Source organism: Musa acuminata, chromosome BXJ2-9 (genome assembly GCF_036884655.1).
Source record: "Musa acuminata AAA Group cultivar baxijiao chromosome BXJ2-9, Cavendish_Baxijiao_AAA, whole genome shotgun sequence".
Classification (NCBI taxonomy): Eukaryota; Viridiplantae; Streptophyta; class Magnoliopsida; order Zingiberales; family Musaceae; genus Musa; species Musa acuminata.
In genome coordinates, this window is record NC_088346.1 from 12,128,505 (window position 1) to 12,148,892 (window position 20,388).

Here is a 20,388-nt window from a genome sequence, read left to right on the forward strand (position 1 = left end):
CTTAAAATTTTTATTTGAATATATATATTTTGAATATAATTATTAGTATTATCATATTTTTATATTAAATTAATGATATTAATATAATTATTATCATATAATATATATGATTATACTAAGTGGTTCACATTATAAGTGTAACATATAAAAGGAGCTACGGACTCATCATAATACGAAGCCACCAATGAACATAATCTAAGAAGATCATACATCAAACATGATCCCTCGTGATATGTTATCATACTACATCTTGGATCCATACATAAATGAATGGATGAATATAATATAATATTATTTTTAATAATATCAAACAAAATTATAATATAGTATTAAAATATTATAAAAATATTTTTTATATAAATTTTATAAAGAAAATATTATAATACTTTTAATAATACTAAAAAAATACTATTACACAATATAAAGACACAATACTATATTATAAATTTTTAATAGTACTGAAAATACTTTATTGTAATATAAAAATATTATAATTGGACCAGTTTACCCTATAGACCGGTCCATTAAAAAAAATATTATTAAAAAAGATATTGTTTAAAAATTCTAGAAAAACGGAGGATGCTTCGGTGGGTTTCTCAAGAAAAATCCAAAAAATATATATCTTTTACCTGTTATTGGACCATTAGGATTTCAAAATGGAAATTTTAGAATTCCGAAGCATTATTATCCATCACATTATTGTCACCGTACTCTGTGCATGTCAAACATTCCCCTATTATCTTGGCATAATATATGTCATCCTTTGTGTGCGTGCATGGCAGACACATTGTGAGGACCTTCGTGCCCACAAAGTGCCTTTTAAGGTTGGATAACAACTCAGGTACTAACTAAAGCTCCACACCCAACGTGCGACGAATCAGAATATAGAGGATAAACGTCAACATCTTGATGATAAAGGAAGCACCATTGCAGACATTAAATGTTTCTTGTTCATTCGAAGAAGAGGAATCCAGGAACTCTTTCTCAAACTCAATTTCATCGTCTCCATCTTCTTATTGACAGATGCATATTCTTTCTTATTGATAGATGAATGGATCCTATTCATTGTGTATGCTTGTAGTCGTCACCAATATCATTAGCTATTTTTAATGCATCTTCTGCAGACCCATAAATCCCTCTCCTTGAAAGCCCAGCACAGTAAAGTCCATTCCGCCCTTTCCAGTTGTTGGGGTGCGTCTGCTTCGCCATTCCAGTTTCGTCGATAAGACTGTCATCACCCTGCACCCACCTCGTAAATAGATGATGTATACATGTATTCTCTCATGCATGCATGCAGTGTTCATACGTGTGAAGTGCAAGCACATTAATTACCTTGAGCCATCTCTTCACTGTGCTTCTGTAGCCTGTAGCGAGAACGATGGCGTCGAAGTGCTGAGTTCTTCCATCGGAGAACGTCACGTCGTTTCCTTCGATGTGCTTTATCGCAGGTAAAACCTGTAACGCATCCAGTTGAGGGATTAGCGTTTGGTCGATTCACGTGGATAAGTAAGATGCAGCAAAGACAAAAAAAACCACACACCTTTATGTCTCCAGACTTTATCTTCTTCACTGTGCCACAATCCAGGACAGGATACACTGGGGTGTGCTCCTTGAGATACATCGGTCCCTTTGCCGGTCTGCGGATGCCATACTTGGCCAGACTGCCAAACTCTAGATGGCATAGTAGGAGAATGACGGCGTCCACTACTTTACATGGAAATAATCTGCTTAGAATCATGGCCTTTACCCATATCTCTTTGGTTACAATGTGGAACTGCATCAAACAAGTCATGTTTTTAGATCAAACTGAGATCAGCATTGCAACATGAATGCAAAGTTGCATACTTGCACGGAGGTAAACGAGTCGTTGGGCGTCTGCTTTGGCTGCAGCTGACGCACGCATGAGGACGTGCATGGGTTGGTGGATACAAACCTTGTTTCTTACTACGATGTGAGTGGTGGCGCCATTCTCGGCCAGATCGAGCGCCACCTCCATGCCGGAGTTACCGCACCCAACCACCAGCACCGACTTGCCTTTGTACTCCGAACCGGAGCGGTACAGGCTCGAGTGCACCACCGGGCCGCTGAACCCCTCCAGCCCCGGGATCTTCGGCACCACCATCTCGTCGTTCTCCCCGGTCGCCACCACCACGTACCTCGCCACGTACTCCTCCATGCTCCCGTCCTCGCCGTTCGTCGCTACGAGCCGCCACCTCCCCGCCTCCTCGTCGTACTTCGTCGACTCCACCTTGCGCTGCAGGTTGATCCGGAGGCGGAACCGCGCCGCGTAGTCTTCCAGGTACCGGATGAAGTCCTGCTTGGGAATGTACATCGGCGTCTCCGGCGGGTGCGGCGCGTGCGGCAGCTGGCAGAACTGCTTCTGCAGGTGGAGGGAGACGCGGTCGTAGCAGCGGTTGCGCCAGAGGGAGGCGATGCAATCTTCGCGCTCCAGGATGACGCACGGCACCGACAGCTCCGTCAGGCACGCCGCCGCCGCAAGCCCGGACTGCCCAGCTCCAACTATCACCACCACCTCCTCCCCCATCACTCTCTTGTTCTCCATGTGGCTTTTACTCGAGTCTTGCGTGAACGACGGGCGCAATGAACTCTAATTGTTTCCTTTGGTTTATATGGTTGTCGAGATCCACCGTTTAAGAAGGCAATAATAATATTATCGAACGGAATACCAATACATATTTTAGGAAAAATGTCATAATTCCATTAAGTGTATGTAATGCCAACTCTTTCATGCCATCATTGGTGACGCACGGGTGAGTCAGATGGGTAATTAATACCATAATCCTAATCCTGTAGTTTAGATGACAAGAGATTAAAAAGCAAAATAATTGATCTATGAATCAATTAATGTAATTTTTGAATTTTTTTTATTTATTTTTGATATTCTTGAAACACATCTGAGTATCTATTTTATCATGATATTCGATATAAAAAGTTTATAAATTTATTATTTTAAAAGTAAAATAATTGATCTAACTTTTTTCTCTTCACATTGAAGGTTTTTTTTTTTTGTAATGTAAATTTTGGCTTGTGATTTGTTTATTATTTTGCTATTTAGTGTTAAAAGATATAGTAGTTGTTGATCCATTAAAAAAAGAGAAAGAAAACTTTAATGTTTATCGCTTACAAATTGGAGGAGAGAAAGAGGACATGAATATAAAGATTAGATTTTGGAGTTTAAGTCTCTATGAAAACCATCCTAAGTTTGATATGGCCCAGGCCAAAAATATCTGGTTGTTAAAGTTTAGACCCGATAGGATACGCCTATCAATTCATTTGATCATAATCGTATCTTTCTAAGTTTATCTTAGTCTTATTCATTGAACTATTAGAGTATTAACGAGGATTCTTATTTTATTCATGAATAATTCTTTTCCTTTCATCATTTCTAAATATTAGATTGGTTCTAATATTAAATATTTGATTTTTGGATAAGAGCGCTATTAGACACGGGAAGGGAACTAGCGAAACGTGTTGTTCATAATGTAAAAAAGAAAAAAGACCATTAATAGTTGGACCGCTAGTGTGAACAAAGTGATCTTTGACATGTTAGTTGTTTCGCTAGGAAGTTGGCGGACTTATCATGAATTAGGTCGGGGATAGTTGGTCTATTGCCTTCGTTTGACCTAAACTACTGGTCAAGATGTCTAAACTGAAGTTGACAGTAATACACCGACGCGAGATTAATCAAAATAATATATATTTTATTAGAGCAAACAGACAATTGAGATGAAAAAAAAAGATAGAACTAATTTGTGATCTCGTCCAACATTTATAAACACCTCTAATCGCATCCGACATTATCATATAATTAATTCACTGAAATGATCGACTTTAATAATCTAACAAATGTTTTGTCTACATGCAGTTTGATTTTTTTTTAGCTAATGAAAGTGCTTCTTTCAAAGAAAAAGAAGAGAAAAGAAACGTTATAAGATCATTATTCCCGTGATGGAATCTATCAAATTGTAGCTAATGTAAACATGTAGTTAACAAGAGAGATAATTCATATTTATCATCATTATCATCATCTCGGAAATTGCATGAACCTTCATTTTAGTTGATAAAAAAATAGAAAAATAATAAAAACTATTTATTCAAAATTAAAAATCTTACTATGCCCCTTTCTCACTAACTAAAAAAATAATATATATCAACTTAATTCACTTTCCTATACAGATGAGAAAGATTATAATATCTATCAAGTCTAACAAACTCGACAAAATAATATTTGTAATAAACCATGGAACTGAATAATTATGCTTCAAAATATTAATGAGAATCAATAAATAAGATTCTATATGCACTCACCAATCAATCGGTAAAAATGGGATCAACATCCCCCCCTTTCTAAGAATCATCATAGTTTAATATGATCCCTACAAAAGGAGGGGACTATTAAATTCTCTCTCCTGCCTAATGCTATCAGAAACTTTGGCCTTATTATAAGCCAAGACTGAACCCATAACCAATGTTAGAAACAGATATGTTAGAATGATTATAAAGAGCATTGTTGCATTCTCTTCAAATCCACCATAAACCTATAACAACAACAAGGGCGGCTACTAGTGAGCCCAATTCTCCCTCCAATTAAGCCCCTCATCAATTCAATCCTTGGGTACACGAAAGATTGAGATTAAGTTTTGATTCAATAAAGGTCGATAATATTATATTTAACTTTACCACCTATACCTAGAGGTTGTCTCCATTGTTCAAATATAAGAGAATACGTTTATTCTATAAAGTCTATACATAAATCTCTCTAGTTCTTAGGGCAAATCATATTGTCCTAAGCCACTAAATGAATGCTCTTGGTCTTACTAGAGTTAGATGATAAGAAATTCATCATAGATTGAGTAATCTTATCCAATATGCTATCCTACATCTAAGTCACACTCAATGGATACAAGAGAATAGAATTAAGCATCAAATTAATCAAAGTGATGCACCCAACCTAAGACAATAAGGATCCATGTCATCACCCCAAGCATTTCAGAACAGGTTGGAACCAAGGTCAGATTTAGTAATGTACTTGGGGACAATAAGTGTACTCAGATACAAGGAAATGATCCTCTCTCACTTGGAAGAAAATATGCTTACCAAAAAAGATATTTGATTTGACCATATTCACCCTCTAATTAGTCAAAGACTCATATACACTTAAAATCTACTAAGTGGTATGGCAAGAACACTTATTTGCAAGAAAGGATAACAAAATCTCACCAGCGTATATAATGTAATAAATTTTAAATAATCTCTTAAAACAAAAGGGAGAAATAGCACCTCTAACACATGCATCATTAAGAAAGAATGATAAAATCTATGACATAAGGATATAAGAAACAGAGAAATAAAGTCACCGAATACCACTACACCCCTTGACAGGGGTGCTCATTCACTAGACAAACAAAAGTGAGATAGAGATACATGTATTAATATAAGAGATAAACTTATCAAAAAACTTAGTAAGTTTTATAATAGCTAAGATGGCATCCCACGAAATCCTATGGTAAGCCTTTACAAATCAATCTTAATCATAATAAAAAAATATCGATCCTTGAGTTATAAAGAGAATATGTCACTTTATTGGTAATAAAAATATTATCGTTAATCGATCCAATCTCTTGAAAGATAACAATATTAAGATGAGGCTTTATCCTATTAAACAACACTTTGGCAAGAATTATGAAGTTGATATTGCAAAGCGAAATAGGTCTAAAATCTCCTATATCATGGTATTCTTAAATTTAAGAATAGACAAAAGAAATATATTGATCTAATCGAGAAGGAGAAGCATGATCCTTAAAGGCTTGAATAATAGAAGAAGAAAAATCTCTCGATAGAAATGATAAAACTCAACTATAAAACTATTCGAACTTATATTAGGTCAACAAGATAAAACCACAAGAAGTTATGAAGATTACTATTTGGGATGAAGAAAAAGGGTATACGGTGTTCTTAAATATAAAAATTCTTATCTTCTACGATATATATATATATATATATATATATATATATATATATATAATGGACAGGATATGCAATGTTATACAATTTTTTTTTTTTTTACAAAGAGTAAATGATCAAACAATATAGGAACCGAAAACTTTGAAACTTCTTGTAGGAAGAGGAAGAAAGCAAGAAGAATAATTTTGTATGAATCATATATGTTCACAATAAATATATTAGACAAGTGTAGATGAGTAACATGAATGATGCCTATAAATGTGACACGTCAGTGTACGGATATAATTTTTTACTTGTTAATCATTGTGATGCCAGCTCCGAAATATGGGATTGTGTTGGACTTACTGGTTTCCAAGAAAGGTATTGACATATGATTAATGTGAGCATATTATGGTTATGGAAGGGAAGGCTACCATTATAATTTTGAAGACAACATGACAAATGATAACTTTGTTTTTGTTTTGTTTTTTCTTTTTTTGAATAGTTAGAAATTGGTTACAGAAAAGAGATAATTCTATTATCTATTATTATTTTATATTATTTATTATCTTTTTGTTTTATTCCTGTAATATTTTTGTTTTATTATAATTGTGCCTATCATACACCTGAATGGTATGGTTAATTGTAATCAAAGCCCAAGATGGTCATTTGGAGAAATAAAATGATATCTTATGTTCATGTGTTTTTTCTTTAAATGAAAAAACATACGAACAATATCTAAGCCAATAAATATATTAATAAATGATAATATACTCAGATCCTTATAAATCTAAGTTTTTTCTGTTGTAATTCAGACTGAACGAACTGTGTTTGAAAACACTTTTTAACACAAATAATCAAATCTGAGAAGCTATATCAATCTTACTATGGAAAGATAGTTACTAGCTTTCCGCTGGAAAAGAGTTGAAATCAAAACCTAGAAGTTATGAACAAGCGGCAACACAGATGTTCCACTGCATATGGAGCAGTGCTGCAGATTCACAAACTAAGGGACATGCATACTGTGGTACATCCAGTTAACCACCATCATTCACATGCACAAACATCCACATTTATTAGATATATTACATGGAAAATGAAGTTTAATAGATATAACCTTCAGATTGGCATGATTTGTCAGGATCATGTGGCATTTGATCCGACAGATGAGATCCGGATACGCATTCCTTGGTTGGTTATGCCATAGTTGAGCAAATCAAATACCTCATCCTCGTTGCCCATGGCGAGATCACCCAGAGACACTATGTGAGAGTGGTGCTCATTAGGCATGGGGAAGCCGTAAAACCGCCTACATAGCATAAACCACCTCACGCATACTTGTCGCTCGAGTATTTGGCAGATTTCAAGTGCTTCCATTAGATCAACAGTCTGGGATGCCACCACCATAGAGAAGATCATTAGTTTGGTATCCCGAACTTTTGAACTGATGAATCAGGTAAGATTCCTAACATGATTTTGGACTAAAGAGAACTTCACAAAAAGAATAATTCATGCAGAATAAGAATCCTTAAGAAAATTTGATTCTACGTAATGCCACAGAAAAGATGCTCCCTTGTGACCTATGTCCAAATGATTGATCACATAATTCCCTCCCTAGATCCCAGATCGAGGATTGGCGGGAGCCATATGCACTAGATGATCCTTCTTTTTATTTGATTCCATATAGAAGATAACTAGAATTTGCATGGATAATGTTATTCGTTAATGTTAATGCATAATGTTCGTGCAACGCAGAATAACCAAGTATATGCTGTTATTACACAATGTTGTGGCTGCTAGCACAGTCTTGCTTTCTGTTATAGAAGATACTATGTTATGGATGTTTTCTATGCTTTTAATTAGACTAAAGAAACAATCATGTTGATGTTTAATTATTGGATTTGACCTTACATACAGAATCTCTAGAGTAATCTAAAATAATTCAAGAACATTATAAATTAGACTGACCCCATTTGAACTAATCCTACAATTCTTTTTCACATCTATTGAAAATGATTAGAACTATGACCTATTTTATGCTGTAAACAATGGGCAAGGTTTCAAGAACAAATTGACATTCAACAGTGACAACTGTCTGCAACAGGATAGAATATTCACATCTATCTCCAGGAATCAATTTGAAGACCTCAGTGAAAATGTTTTAGATTATAGCTCAAACAATGTTGAGAACCAAGTTTATGTGGTCGTCAAATTACTTTCTCATTAACTTTTCCATGTGTTTTATTTTCAGGTATAATTCAAGATCAGCTATTCTTAGCTTCTGTTCAGAGCTAAATTTAAGAATCTAAAACAATTTATAAAATGAAAGTTTAGCCAGCAATTTGTATTCTGTGACATCTTCTATCATAGAAGTCCCAAGTCTTCACTCTAAAATATGCACCACCTATATCAGTCATTTAAAGTGTTGCAATAGAAAGATTTACTAATCTGCCACATTGACAATATTTCAATATAATTACAACTTCTAAAAAGATGTTACAGGGAATCACTAAGTTTAGTTAAGGAAAGAGGCCATATATTGCTTTATATTGTCTAGAAAAAGCAAGCAGCATGTTTGCCAAAATATAATAACAGCCGACTTTTACATGTCTTCTTGATCATTCCTTACTGGAAAGATAAGTGCCACATCATGAAACCAAAATGTGAAAGTTAAAAGTTGACATGAAACTAAAAAAGAATCACTTTAGAGTACCAACAGATCTTGTTAAAGGGTATTGACAAATATCAAGGAATAATTAATTTTACAAACCCTATCATCCTGGTTAAAGAATAATCAACAATAATCTAAAACCCAAGGAAATGTAATACAGGAAGTTTGTGTAGAGGATTACTGACTGGTATTTCCAGAAAAGATATGCAATAATGACACCCAATCAGATTCAATAGCACGTTCTGCTCTCTTCTGAACAGAAACAGCTGCACGTCCCTAAAACCAAGTTTCATCGACGTCAGATCACCAATTGCTTTCATGTAAAAACGAATTTCCAGTGACCCACTCTGTGTCGACTCTTCCACATATTTTATTACAGCAGAAACAGCACTGGCCATTTTCTTGTGCTCGTTCATGTAAAAAGCTTTGCATTCCTACAAAATAAAATAACAGTTAAAAAGTTTATGTGACACCATTATTCTCTGTACTACATTTATTGTACCATAAGTGATTATTGGGAAGTGAGCACGTAAATTAATTTCTGGGTAAAAGATACATTACAGTGATCAATTAAATCAAACTGAAATGAACAGAGATACAATATCCAAAAAAATCATCATTGCCACCGCAAAGGATGTTATGCTCTGAACAAGTATATCAAGGACAGACAAATGAGAATAATGCCTCAGATGTACAAAATTCAGTTGATGATTTTGATTGTACTGTAATTACTTCTAACTTTAGAGGGACCAACATTTCTTCTTTTGACTTTTGAAATTGCATGGCCATGATCCTTTCTTTTTTAATTCACAGGAAACATTGCCATACAACTACAGTGATATCAAGGGTTGTCACTCAGTATTCAGATGTGAATTCCTTTCCTAATTGCAGCGAGTGAAATACAACCCTGTCTAAACAAGGGTTGTCTCTTCTACTAGTATAATTTTTTAAACTATAATTTTATACTTAAATTTCTTCACTTCGCAATATCCCTGTCTAAACAATACCTATGCCGCTTTTTTGTTTATTTTTTAATAAACCAAAATTTATGTCCAGTATTATCAATATTTTTAGATATTTTATCTACTCAGTTCCTTATAAACAGATTATGTAAATTATTCTTCGCTTCATTAATATGTATCAATCTTAATTCTTTCCCTAAAAGTGTTTCTACATTCTAAATTGATAGCTTAACCCTTTGGTTTGAACTCATTTTTTTAACATATATTGGCAATACAACATGAAACTCTTACCTATTTTGCACTATATCCAAACGAGTCGCTTCCGGACAAGCAATTTAAGACACCTAGATGGTGAAGAAATCTCACATGACTTGCGTAACCTTACAATGAAAGTAGTCAAGATTCATTTCGATGAAATCTAACATAGTTTATGTTGGCTATCAGTGTCCTAATGCAATCATCTATTTTTCTCATTTGAGTCTGGAATTGGTGTTGTTAGGTGGTAGTTATTTGGTCCAGCATAACTTTGTACAAAACAGTGCATACTACGGGATTAGAAGTTCTTCGACCAGTGATATAACCTTTAGACCACCAATCAACTCTTCTCTGTACAATACCTAGATAACATTTGAAAAACTTGCCCATTGGGGTTTAAGATGAGCAACCACAAAAAATTAGCATGATTACCACAAAACTCAAAATATCATTGTAATTATACCAAATATGGGGTACCACTCTCCTAATACAAGTTACAACTGTGGTTTCAAGAAGCTTCACTTGAGACCATGAAGAACCAACGATGATTGGAACATATATTAGTAACCATATACATAATACAAGTACATGATGTTGTACATATGTTTTGATGTAGAAACAGCTAAAACAGTACTGCAAGTGTATGATTTCAGTCATTTAGAGCATATATGTCGACTAACCTGAGAACATGAAAAATTGGCTCAAGTTGTCGCTCGATTAAAAGACAAGGTTTCATATCTTAGCCTGTTAGTTAAGAGCAGCAACAGTGTGTGAATTACCCACCCACCCATGAGATACGGCCCTTTTCAACCACAAATTAAAGATTGAAACGCCTTTCTAGTTTCTTCCCTCGTGAATCACAATCAACACGAGTAAAAGAACAAAAAGGGGGCGAAATTACGATGAAATCTTCTGCTGACCTGAGAGGGCGATGCGACGAGGCGGCGGTCCTCAGAGGGCCACCGCCGCCCGTAGAGCGCGATCCAGATAGAGTCGGAGGAGCAGATGTCCCGCCAGAACCTGGAGCAGATGCCCAAGGAGCATACATCCGAGGCCTATTGGTGAAGAGCCGAAGATTGAGGTTCAGATGCATGGTGGAGGAGGAGGAGGAGGAGAGAGGATTGAGAGAGCACCTCGAGCAAGGAGACGATGTCGAGGGCGACATCGCGAGGGAGGTAATTCCACCTCAGGTCGAGTCCCGAGCTTCCACCGTCCCTCTCCATTTCCGATCGTCGTCGTCGTCGTCGGAGGCGGCTTCCCTCCCGAGCCGTGAGTATAAAGACCGAAGTCGTCGTGTGAAACGTGCGCCTGCGCGGGGCCTGGACCGCTCCCTGCGTCTCTCTCGGCCGAGCCACCCGCCACCATAGTAAGCTTCTCCATTGGTTGCCCCTTCATGGGACCCACAAGAGTGGCTGGCTGGGGACACCGGTCGGACCGTGTTCTTTCGGGTACGGACACCGCCGACTCACTTAAATCGGATTCGGGTAAAAGATATTAAAAATAATTAAATTAAATTGAATTTTCTGTGGGGATATCCGATTACTGTCGCGCATCGATAATGCATCGACTTTGGAGTCCAAAAAGTTTGAACTTTTCATCATGAATTACTTAATAATTCATCGGTTATATGCGATTTGTTTGCTCGTGGGTTTTCAAAATAATCCCTATAATCCATTTAACATTATAGCACATCATACAAAAAAAAAGTATTTATTTATTTAAATAAGGTATTCATCATTCATCTAAATTTTGTGTAAGAGAGGATTTACCTTTTTTTTATATTTTTACATGGTTATTAAAAATAATATAACTTGATCATTATTTTACGATAAGAGAAAAAAATTTGATTGAAAAATAAAAAATTCATGAAAAATTACAATCCCCGTTTTGTAATAACCCAACACATAATTAGAGAAATATTTCATGTATGCTCAACTTTGTTCGTATTAAGTTGGTATTTAAAATACGGAGAAAAATATTCTTTCGAGTTTATATGAATGGTATGAACCTGTGTTATCATTGTTTAATAAGCATTCAAAAACACATGTCGATGCAAGGGTTTTATTTAGGCATTTCCTGCCATCATGCAATCATTATAATCCATTGAACCATTTATCTTAGTTTCCCAAAGAGATAATAACAATACATAGCAGAAGTGGCAATATTATTATACTCATGAGAAGTAAATCTTTGATTTCATGTATATATATTTTTTTCTCTGATACTTTTGATTAGTCAAGCCATCATAGTGTGTGAAGGTTATTTATAATGTGAACAACTTAAAGGTAATTTATGTTTAGTTTCCACCATTATCATGTGAATAACTCATATAAATATGTGAGATAAACAATAACAGCATAAAGTATCAACTATTTCGAAGAACAGGTCGAGGAGTCGTAAAGTATCAACTATTTGAGGTCACAAGAGACATCTTAAACTAATTCTTGTAGATGGTGGTGGAAAAGAAGGCTCTAAATATACAATTCTATCTAGCAATTCAAGTAGGCACATTAAAAAGATAAGACTACATGTATTAACTCTCCCTAAATCCATTCAGGCAAGAGCTTCATACCAAGATATAGCAGTCAGCACAAAGGACAACGTTTTGGGTATGCATTTTAAGTCCATGCTCAAAATGATTCGGGTGGGAAGTAGAGTTGTTCTGGAAATCCAAGAAAACATAAGATGAACAAGGCATAGAATTTGATCAAAAACAAAGTATCAGAAAGTGGAACAAGTGGATTCACAAAAGCAACAATAGATTCAAAGAGTTCTCTCTTAGGCATGAAGGCCAAGAGAGAGAGAGAGTACCCAGTGGTTAAAAGTACAGCAGCGCACCATAGTAACTTACTCAAAAGGACTTCCCTGATGCACAGTCTTTGATCCTCTTGAACTGGGAATTAGATCATCACCGGGACTCCTGCCACAAAGATTGAAGAAATAAGAGACTTTTTTGGCTGTTAGATTAATCAAATAAGAATTGTTTCTCACCTTTGATGAAAAGTCAGAGCCAAATAGAACAAAGCAAAGGATTGGAATTCCTACAACTCAAAAGCACATACTTCAAGTCAAGCTGTCATAAATTACCTGGTGATGGTTAAAATGGATTCCTCAGGTGAAGATAATGAAAGAAAGGCAATAGACAACATCAAGTCTGTATAATTCTTGTACCAAACATTTATCCTGTGTCACAATAGTAACAACAATTGGAGAAATAATCATCCATCATTATAAGAACAAATGGAACCAACAATGTCTGACATAACAGTGACCAGAAAGGGTGGAAGCTAGAAAATTCACACAGTGAAATACAACAGAATTCTGCAAGTTTCCAATAGCATGACATACAACTTGAAGAAACATAGTTTTACGAGACGAGATGTGAACAGAAAACTCATGTGCAGATTTTATGGACAAAAATCCAATAAAATTTTCTTGTACTTCGAGTAAAAAAGACACTACACAGAATGTGCACCGAATTTGCTCGTACGAGTTGACTGTACTAGATTGCATGTATACATTCTAAATCCAAACTCTATACTTTCTGAATGCTTTTTCGACCTTTTACTTTTTGGCTGTGCCATCTTGTACGCCACATTACAAGGCTTCAGTAAGGCACATCACGTCTCTCAGGAAAAGGAACCAGCGGATATAGCAGATTGACAAGAAAGTAGATGTCACAGAGCATCAACCTTATTCACAAAAAGAATGTGGTACCATGATGAAACCTGCAAAGGTCATATGTCCTGACCAGCTAAGCACGCAACCTATATCTTCCCTTTGTGCATGAAAGTATGGCAAGAAAAGCACCATCCAAACAAGACCTCTACTCATGTGTACTATCATAGCTACCTGGTGTATTTCTCGGTTGTCTCTCTCTCCAATTTTCACCCCATAGTTTGGCTTCTGCAACAGCATGCTCTCTGACAAGATTCGGATCGACAGTCTTTGGTGAGCCTTCTGCTACCCCTACATGAACTGGGCTATCCATCTGAGACTCATGAGTCTCCAAGTCATCCAAGCCCCACTTCCGCCCAGAGCCACCAGCAGAACCACCTCTGCCAACTTTTGCACCTTTACCACCCGCCTTGAATGGATCCCTTTGCCTAAGGTCTGGAGAATTTTGATGTGGTGAATGAACAGCCTGTTGATTGTCAGACCCGCTTCGGGACCTGGGGGTAGATGAACCAAACCTGGTTCTCTGAACACTAGCTGCATTTGGATCATAAGTTTGTGAAGCTAAATATGAAAGTGCTGTCACGACATCCCCTATGAAAGGTCGAGTGGCTGCTTGCTCCTGCAGGCACATAGCTGCAACAGCCAGTGCCTGATATAGGCCTCTCATTGGATATCGGCCTTGTAGCAATGGGTCAGCCATGTTGGGGAACTTCCTACGGTCTTTAAATAATGGACGAGCCTGTAAATAAGATTTAAAATAAGAGGTCACAGTTTTCGTCTATATCTGAAACTGAAATTTGCAAGGCCATCACAAAACCAAACTTTTATACTTTGTATGAATCTCTAATCTTTACTTTTGGGATCTAAGGTTGAGAATAAGAATCTGAATCACTCCACAAAATTTCTACTACTATGCCAGAGGTTAGATGTGGTATTACAAAAAAGTGAAACAGCAACATACCCATGCAACTAGATTTTGTTCTCCAGAAGGCCGAGTATTGTCAATTGCTTTACGCCCTGTAATCAGTTCAAGAAAGACAACACCAAAACTATAGACATCAGATTTCACTGTTAACTGCCCTGTCATAGCATATTCAGGAGCACAGTAACCATATGTTCCCATCACTCTGGTTGAGACATGAGTCTTGTCACCAACAGGACCAAGTTTTGCAAGCCCAAAATCTGACAACTTCGGATGATATCCTTCACCAAGAAGTATGTTTGATGATTTGAAGTCACGATAAATAACTGGAGGATTCGCCTTATCATGCAGGTATTCCAAACCTTTAGCTGCACCAGCTGCTATTTTCATCCGGATGTTCCAGTCTAATGGTTCTTTATCAGCTGGGATATCTATTATAAAATTAAAAAAAATAACAATAAAAATTAAGTTGATTTGTCTGGGACCTTGAATCAGTCATATATTCTCATAACATCACTCCATAAAAGCATCAAGGTATTATCCTTTTCTCTGACATGCAGAAAAATGGGGGCAATTAAGTTCATTAATTCCAGACAACCAACAAAAGCCACATAAAAGGATGAAGCAGATGATAGATACAGTTGCTAATAATGAAGTTTAACTAAATAATAACCAGTCTCACAAAAAAAGCTACAAGCAATTTTTTTTAAATTTTCATAATGTTGTCCATTCAGGTTAAAGCACAACAAAAGATGTTAAGAAGAATTGAATCAAATTCGTGAAAGTCTAGTGTCTGTTGGAACTCAAGATCTTTGCGTTATAAATTCTGGTTTTGGTTAGCAAATGGCATGTCTCATAACAAAACAAGATGTTAAGAAGAATGGAATCAAATTTGTGAAGAAGTCTAGTATCTTTTAGAACTCAAGAAATCTAACTTGGCAATTGCTTAGTAAATGGCATGACTCATAATGAATTGCCAAAGAGAATACCCAGAGTTAAAAAGAGCCATTAAAATAATCCAATTGCCAAGTTATTATTGAGACATTACTATAATGTATCGTGTAACTCAATCAACTTTCCCTGATCCTTCCACTAATATGTTCCCTGAGTCGTATATTTCTTTGACAAACAGGAGTATTGAGAAGATTCAAAAAAATAAGTTTCTATGGTGTCGATAACATTAGCCTGGTGTAGAAACATTTCTAGAAAGAAGTAAGAGACAGTGCCAGCAGGTCACACTGTGACTAGCATTCTCCCTAATTTGAGTTCCACGACATATCAAAATTGCTCCTTAAATATTGTATCTTACCAAAAACGTTTGGTTTTTTAAAACGTGGCTCGTAATTACAAGTTGAAAGGATAATTTAGATGTATCTTACAGATTATATCAAATCCTATCCGAACTGTCAGATCAATCAAACTAGGAACGAGGTGGCTTCAGAAGAAGGGACCAGAAATATTTCGTGCATCAAGATGTGTACACTCAGCTTCACATGGTTAAGGATAGCAGCTGGCTTAATTTGGTGAGGACCAAGGAGTAAAGAAGAAAATTGACTTGAACAAGGTCTAGCACATAGCAAACAAAGAAAACTAGCAATCCTATCTTATTTGCGTACCAAAATATGGGCTGACAGCCTCTGTTTAGAAACAAATTTCACCAGCCATGCATACTGCCTTAATCAACCTACCAAAATATAAGCCAACAGCCACTTTTGGGATCAGGTTATACCGGCTGTAAGAACTATGAAAGGGCAATCAGTACAACTATGCAGATGCCCTTTGGTGAAAGCCCATTAAGGGCCAGTCAGGACTCAATGATGAAGATCAGCTGCAATATATGAAATCTGATGTATTATTTAAATACTTCAAAAAATATTCATGTTTTTTGATTGATTGTTCTAGAATAGATGAGAAATGCAATTATGTTAGAGGATTTGACACTAGTAACTTTATTACCAGACTTGCTTATAAGCTCTTAAGGTTCAGGCTTGGATATATCTTCAACTTTAGTACAATGAAATTAGCTATGCTTAGCAATTTAATTTTAGCCGTAAAAATAGGTTCTTGTTTTTAGGCTATCTGTTGCCCTTAACAATTTTCTCCTATTTGGACCATGATCTATCTAAAATTTAATGTATGCAAGGATAAACATTGGTGAATTGTTTTATTTGTATACAAGGAATATGAAGCTTTGTGTAATAAACATTTACTTTATGAATGAAAAAACAATTCTAAATTGAAAGCTTAGGCAAGACAATAAGATATATATCCAAGTAAGCATGTGCAGTTTGGCTCATTATCTCAATAAAGCTATTTAATAATTTTGTTGCGTTAAGCTTATGTATAACTCTATCAGGATACTACTCAAACACATCCAATACAGGTCTCCTCAAGGGTACATGCCAAACTTACAGCACCCTATCTTTCGGGTTGATAAAATATCAACCAGGTTCCATTCATGCATCCAAAGTGAAACATGGTGGGTTTCTCCTCTAGAGAACTGGTGGAAATTTATTGGTACCCAATACTACAAGAAGAGGACATTATTCACAATTCCATTTCTAAAAAGTCTTACTGTCCCACCACTAACAGCATTTTATATGTGTGTATAGTTTCTGCTGATGAGCATTATAAACTCAAAGACGTACTAAAATGAAGACTATGGAAGCAGTCCTCCAGACACCATGGCTATGATTTGATGCTGGATTTGGCATGTTCAGCCATCACCATTTCATGATAGCTGTTTTACTAAAAATACAGTTGTCTGTAGGTGGGTACTTTAGCTCAAAAACTGGCCATTGTTTGTTAACAACAAATGATAGATACTCTCCCTATTGTGGAGGTGGTTAGTCACTATGGGCTAAACTTATATGATTCAGATATACTATGAACTCTGAAGAGGAGTGAATGAGATCAAGGGAGTTGGTAAAAAATGGACAAAAGTGATATGTAAGCCATAAAGAACATATGATAGTTTAACTAGAAGATCTTACGTCAAACATTTCCAAGTAGTTTATTCTAAGCAAACAACCAAACAAGCCAAATAAGTATTTGCAGAGACATAATCTAATAATTTCAAGCAGGGTATGGAATTCTAGGTTAATGTAACTTGAACCTTCATAAGTTCAATTTGGACTCATTTGTGACACCCTTCATTCTTAAGTATTCATTCAAGTAAAAGAGAATCTAAACCCTTGCAGATCATGTAAGATGATGTAAATTATTTTATCAATCGTCCTTTAACATTTATAATACTTAATTAACACTTTACATGTCTAACTCTAGAAGAACTGCAACCGCAGGAATTATGGAAAAATAAGAACAACAAGGCTAAATCAGTAATATAAGCTAACTGAGAAATCTAACCATGCAAATGGTCTTCTAATGATCCCAAAGGCATAAATTCATAGACGAGCAATCGTTGATCACCATCAGCACAATAACCAATCAGATTGACAAGATTAGGATGATGCAAGAGGCTAAGCATGAGGACTTCAACCAGAAACTCCCTGTTCCCCTGAAGACCATTTCTGTCAAGTTGTTTAACAGCAACAACCTGCATTGGTTTACATCAGCTGCATGCTAAATGCCAGATACCATATTTCACATAACAGATGCACATGTTTCCTAAGCAGCAATCTTAGATTGTAATAATATCTCTAAGCTTACAATACAAGGTATTTTTGTGTTCCCGATCAATTTAATTAAAGCAATCAAGACATTTATAGGTAAACTAGTCACATGAAGTACTAAAACAGAAACTAACCTGTCCATTCTCCAACCTTCCTTTATATACACGACCGAAACCACCTTCACCCAAAAGGCAATCTTGTCTAAAGTTCTTCGTGGCAGCAGCAAGCTCACGGAAAGTGAATGTCTGAGCTGCAATATGACCGGCATTGCTTTCCTTCGGAGTTGATGCTTCCTTCTTGGAGTCTGAACCAGTCCTCGACCTCAATTTGTCTAATGCCACAACCAATCCACAACAGTAAACAAGAAACTCGATATTTTGACAGCAAAACATGACTTAGTATATGATATTTGCTTTCGTAGCATAAGTTGCATAAGCCGAGAGACAAATGAATATTCTTGAATTCCGCAATTCTGCGTATATTTTGTTAAAAACCATAAATGCACCTTCTTTTGAACATAATTTTAGGCATGATCAAATAATTGCATGAGCTCCCATTCACCTTCCTATACCCTGATCATTTCATGACAAAAGCATCACCCTAACGTTTTTGGGAGAACAAGACATCTTTCTCCTCAGTAAGGAGAGATCAATGCATATGGCAAGAAAATTAGCCACAAAAAGAGGAGTCTGATCTCCAAAATCTGATGGAACATCGAACAAGAGCACAACAAATAGCTTCAATTTTTTCTTTTTTCTTTTCTTACTTACTCTTCATGCAATGATCATGAAATCAATTGGCATTATTTAGAAAAGAAACGTTGAATGTCCTAAAGCGAGGCCACGAACAATAGCTCCACAGATCGATAAGAAAAGAAAAACGATCAGCACTAAACAAACAAATACTCCTAAAACGCAGCAGAGAGGGACCATCAGATCCACGAGATTCACGTAAAAAACAATTTTCCCTATGAAAAATTCCGACTTTCTCACCAGAACCGCCATGGTGCGACAACGAGGCACCCTTGAAACCCCCACCACCTTTCCCCTCATTCCTCTTCTTCACCTCCTCCTCCTCCTCCCTCTGACTGGCCGATCCGAAGCAGGGAAAACAGCCCATCATAAATTAGAAGAACCAAGAAAAAACCCCCCCAAAAGCCACCCACTTCAGCTCCAGCGACAGCTCCTCCTCGATCCTCCGATCGATCCCGACGTGCCTACATGAAATCTCGCCGCCTGCGAAGCAGATCAGAGCCTAAATCCGCAAAGGGAATGAGATTTACGGAAGAGGGGCGGACCAAAATGCACAACCTCCGTCAAAATCGAATGAGAGAGAAAGGGAGCTGAAGTCAGCAGCGTGTGATGTAAGAAGGAAGGAGTCACCAAATATTGCGAGAGAGTGTTGTGGGTAAATTCCATATTAACAAAAAGGGACTTTTTTTGCCCCCCACAAACTTACCCTATGTGAACCCCACGGGAATCCTCCGCTCACAAAGCAAGTAGGTTTGGGTAACGTTCTAACGGGTAAAAATAAAATTGTTCTTTATTGTATAATTATACTGTTCATTAATAAAAAATACTTCATTTTAACCTATTTATATACCCCTTTACATCCATTAATTATCTCAATATTTCACATGCCAACTAATTAATCAATGATATCTTAATTTCTTGCAAAAATGTAATTCTCAAAGGGGTAGAAAACACTTGCCTTTTATTGTTAATTAATTATTTGAGTAGAAAACAATTGTTTATTATTGTGGGAATAATTTTGTTTTACTAATAAAAAGAGTTAATTTTGTGTGTATATATTTATCCATCCCTTTCCATCTATCAAACGGTAAATAATGGGTAATTCAATAACGAGCAGAAAATAATTGTTCCTCACTGTCGAATTAATTATATTTGTTTTACTTTATAGGTAGAGTGTCACATTTACTATATTTTTTAGGACAGATTGGACTTCACACTAATAAAATGAAAATCCCAATTGATCTCAGTCTTCTACAATCTTATACCAATCAGGCATTTCTTTCCCATTGATTCTTCTCACATTTTGTGTTGACTATGTTTTGTTCTTCTTCTTCTTCTTCTTCTTCTTCTTCTTCTTCTTCTTCTTCTTTTCTTTTAATTGGTAGGTTTGACTTTAGCAATTATTTACACCAATGGCAAATTTTGTGGTGTGTGCACCACTTGGTCAACAAGGGCTTAGTCCATGTTGTTATTACTTAAATAAAACTTCAATCGAACTTTGATACAAGAAATGATGTAGAAAATTTTGATTTTAAGAATTAAGACCTACAAG

General features: G+C 36.1%; 3 protein-coding genes across 6 annotated transcripts; all 3 read right to left on the minus strand.

Annotated features, from left to right (window-relative positions):
• Positions 1-1,062: 1,062 nt before the first annotated feature.
• On the minus strand, positions 1,063-2,563 carry LOC103998266 (probable indole-3-pyruvate monooxygenase YUCCA5). Its single transcript, XM_009419689.2, has 4 exons — positions 1,934-2,563; positions 1,541-1,774; positions 1,333-1,455; positions 1,063-1,239 (listed from the first exon to the last, which is right to left on the minus strand). The coding sequence occupies exons 1-4, from the start codon at positions 2,561-2,563 to the stop codon at positions 1,063-1,065; spliced, it is 1,164 nt and encodes a 387-aa protein (XP_009417964.2).
• Positions 2,564-6,888: 4,325 nt separating this feature from the next.
• Positions 6,889-11,190, minus strand: LOC135623170 (uncharacterized). Its single transcript, XM_065125796.1, has 4 exons — positions 10,986-11,190; positions 10,773-10,907; positions 8,821-9,069; positions 6,889-7,353 (listed from the first exon to the last, which is right to left on the minus strand). Exons 1-4 carry the CDS (start codon positions 11,073-11,075, stop codon positions 7,108-7,110), a joined length of 720 nt encoding a protein of 239 aa, XP_064981868.1. The 5' UTR covers positions 11,076-11,190; the 3' UTR covers positions 6,889-7,107.
• A 1,247-nt stretch (positions 11,191-12,437) lies between these two features.
• On the minus strand, positions 12,438-19,441 carry LOC135584029 (receptor-like cytoplasmic kinase 185). 4 transcript variants are annotated; one of them, XR_010491290.1, is made up of 8 exons: positions 19,077-19,441; positions 18,219-18,415; positions 17,819-18,008; positions 14,492-14,883; positions 13,705-14,269; positions 12,844-12,939; positions 12,704-12,772; positions 12,438-12,514 (listed from the first exon to the last, which is right to left on the minus strand). XR_010491290.1 is itself a non-coding variant. In XM_065125798.1 (6 exons), exons 1-6 carry the CDS (start codon positions 19,204-19,206, stop codon positions 12,929-12,931), a joined length of 1,485 nt encoding a protein of 494 aa, XP_064981870.1. In that variant the 5' UTR covers positions 19,207-19,441; the 3' UTR covers positions 12,438-12,928. The 4 variants fall into 4 exon arrangements, 2 of the variants coding, with proteins under 2 accessions (XP_064981870.1, XP_064981869.1); XR_010491288.1 differs by having other exon boundaries at positions 12,438-12,772; XM_065125798.1 differs by having other exon boundaries at positions 12,438-12,939.
• Positions 19,442-20,388: the final 947 nt, after the last annotated feature.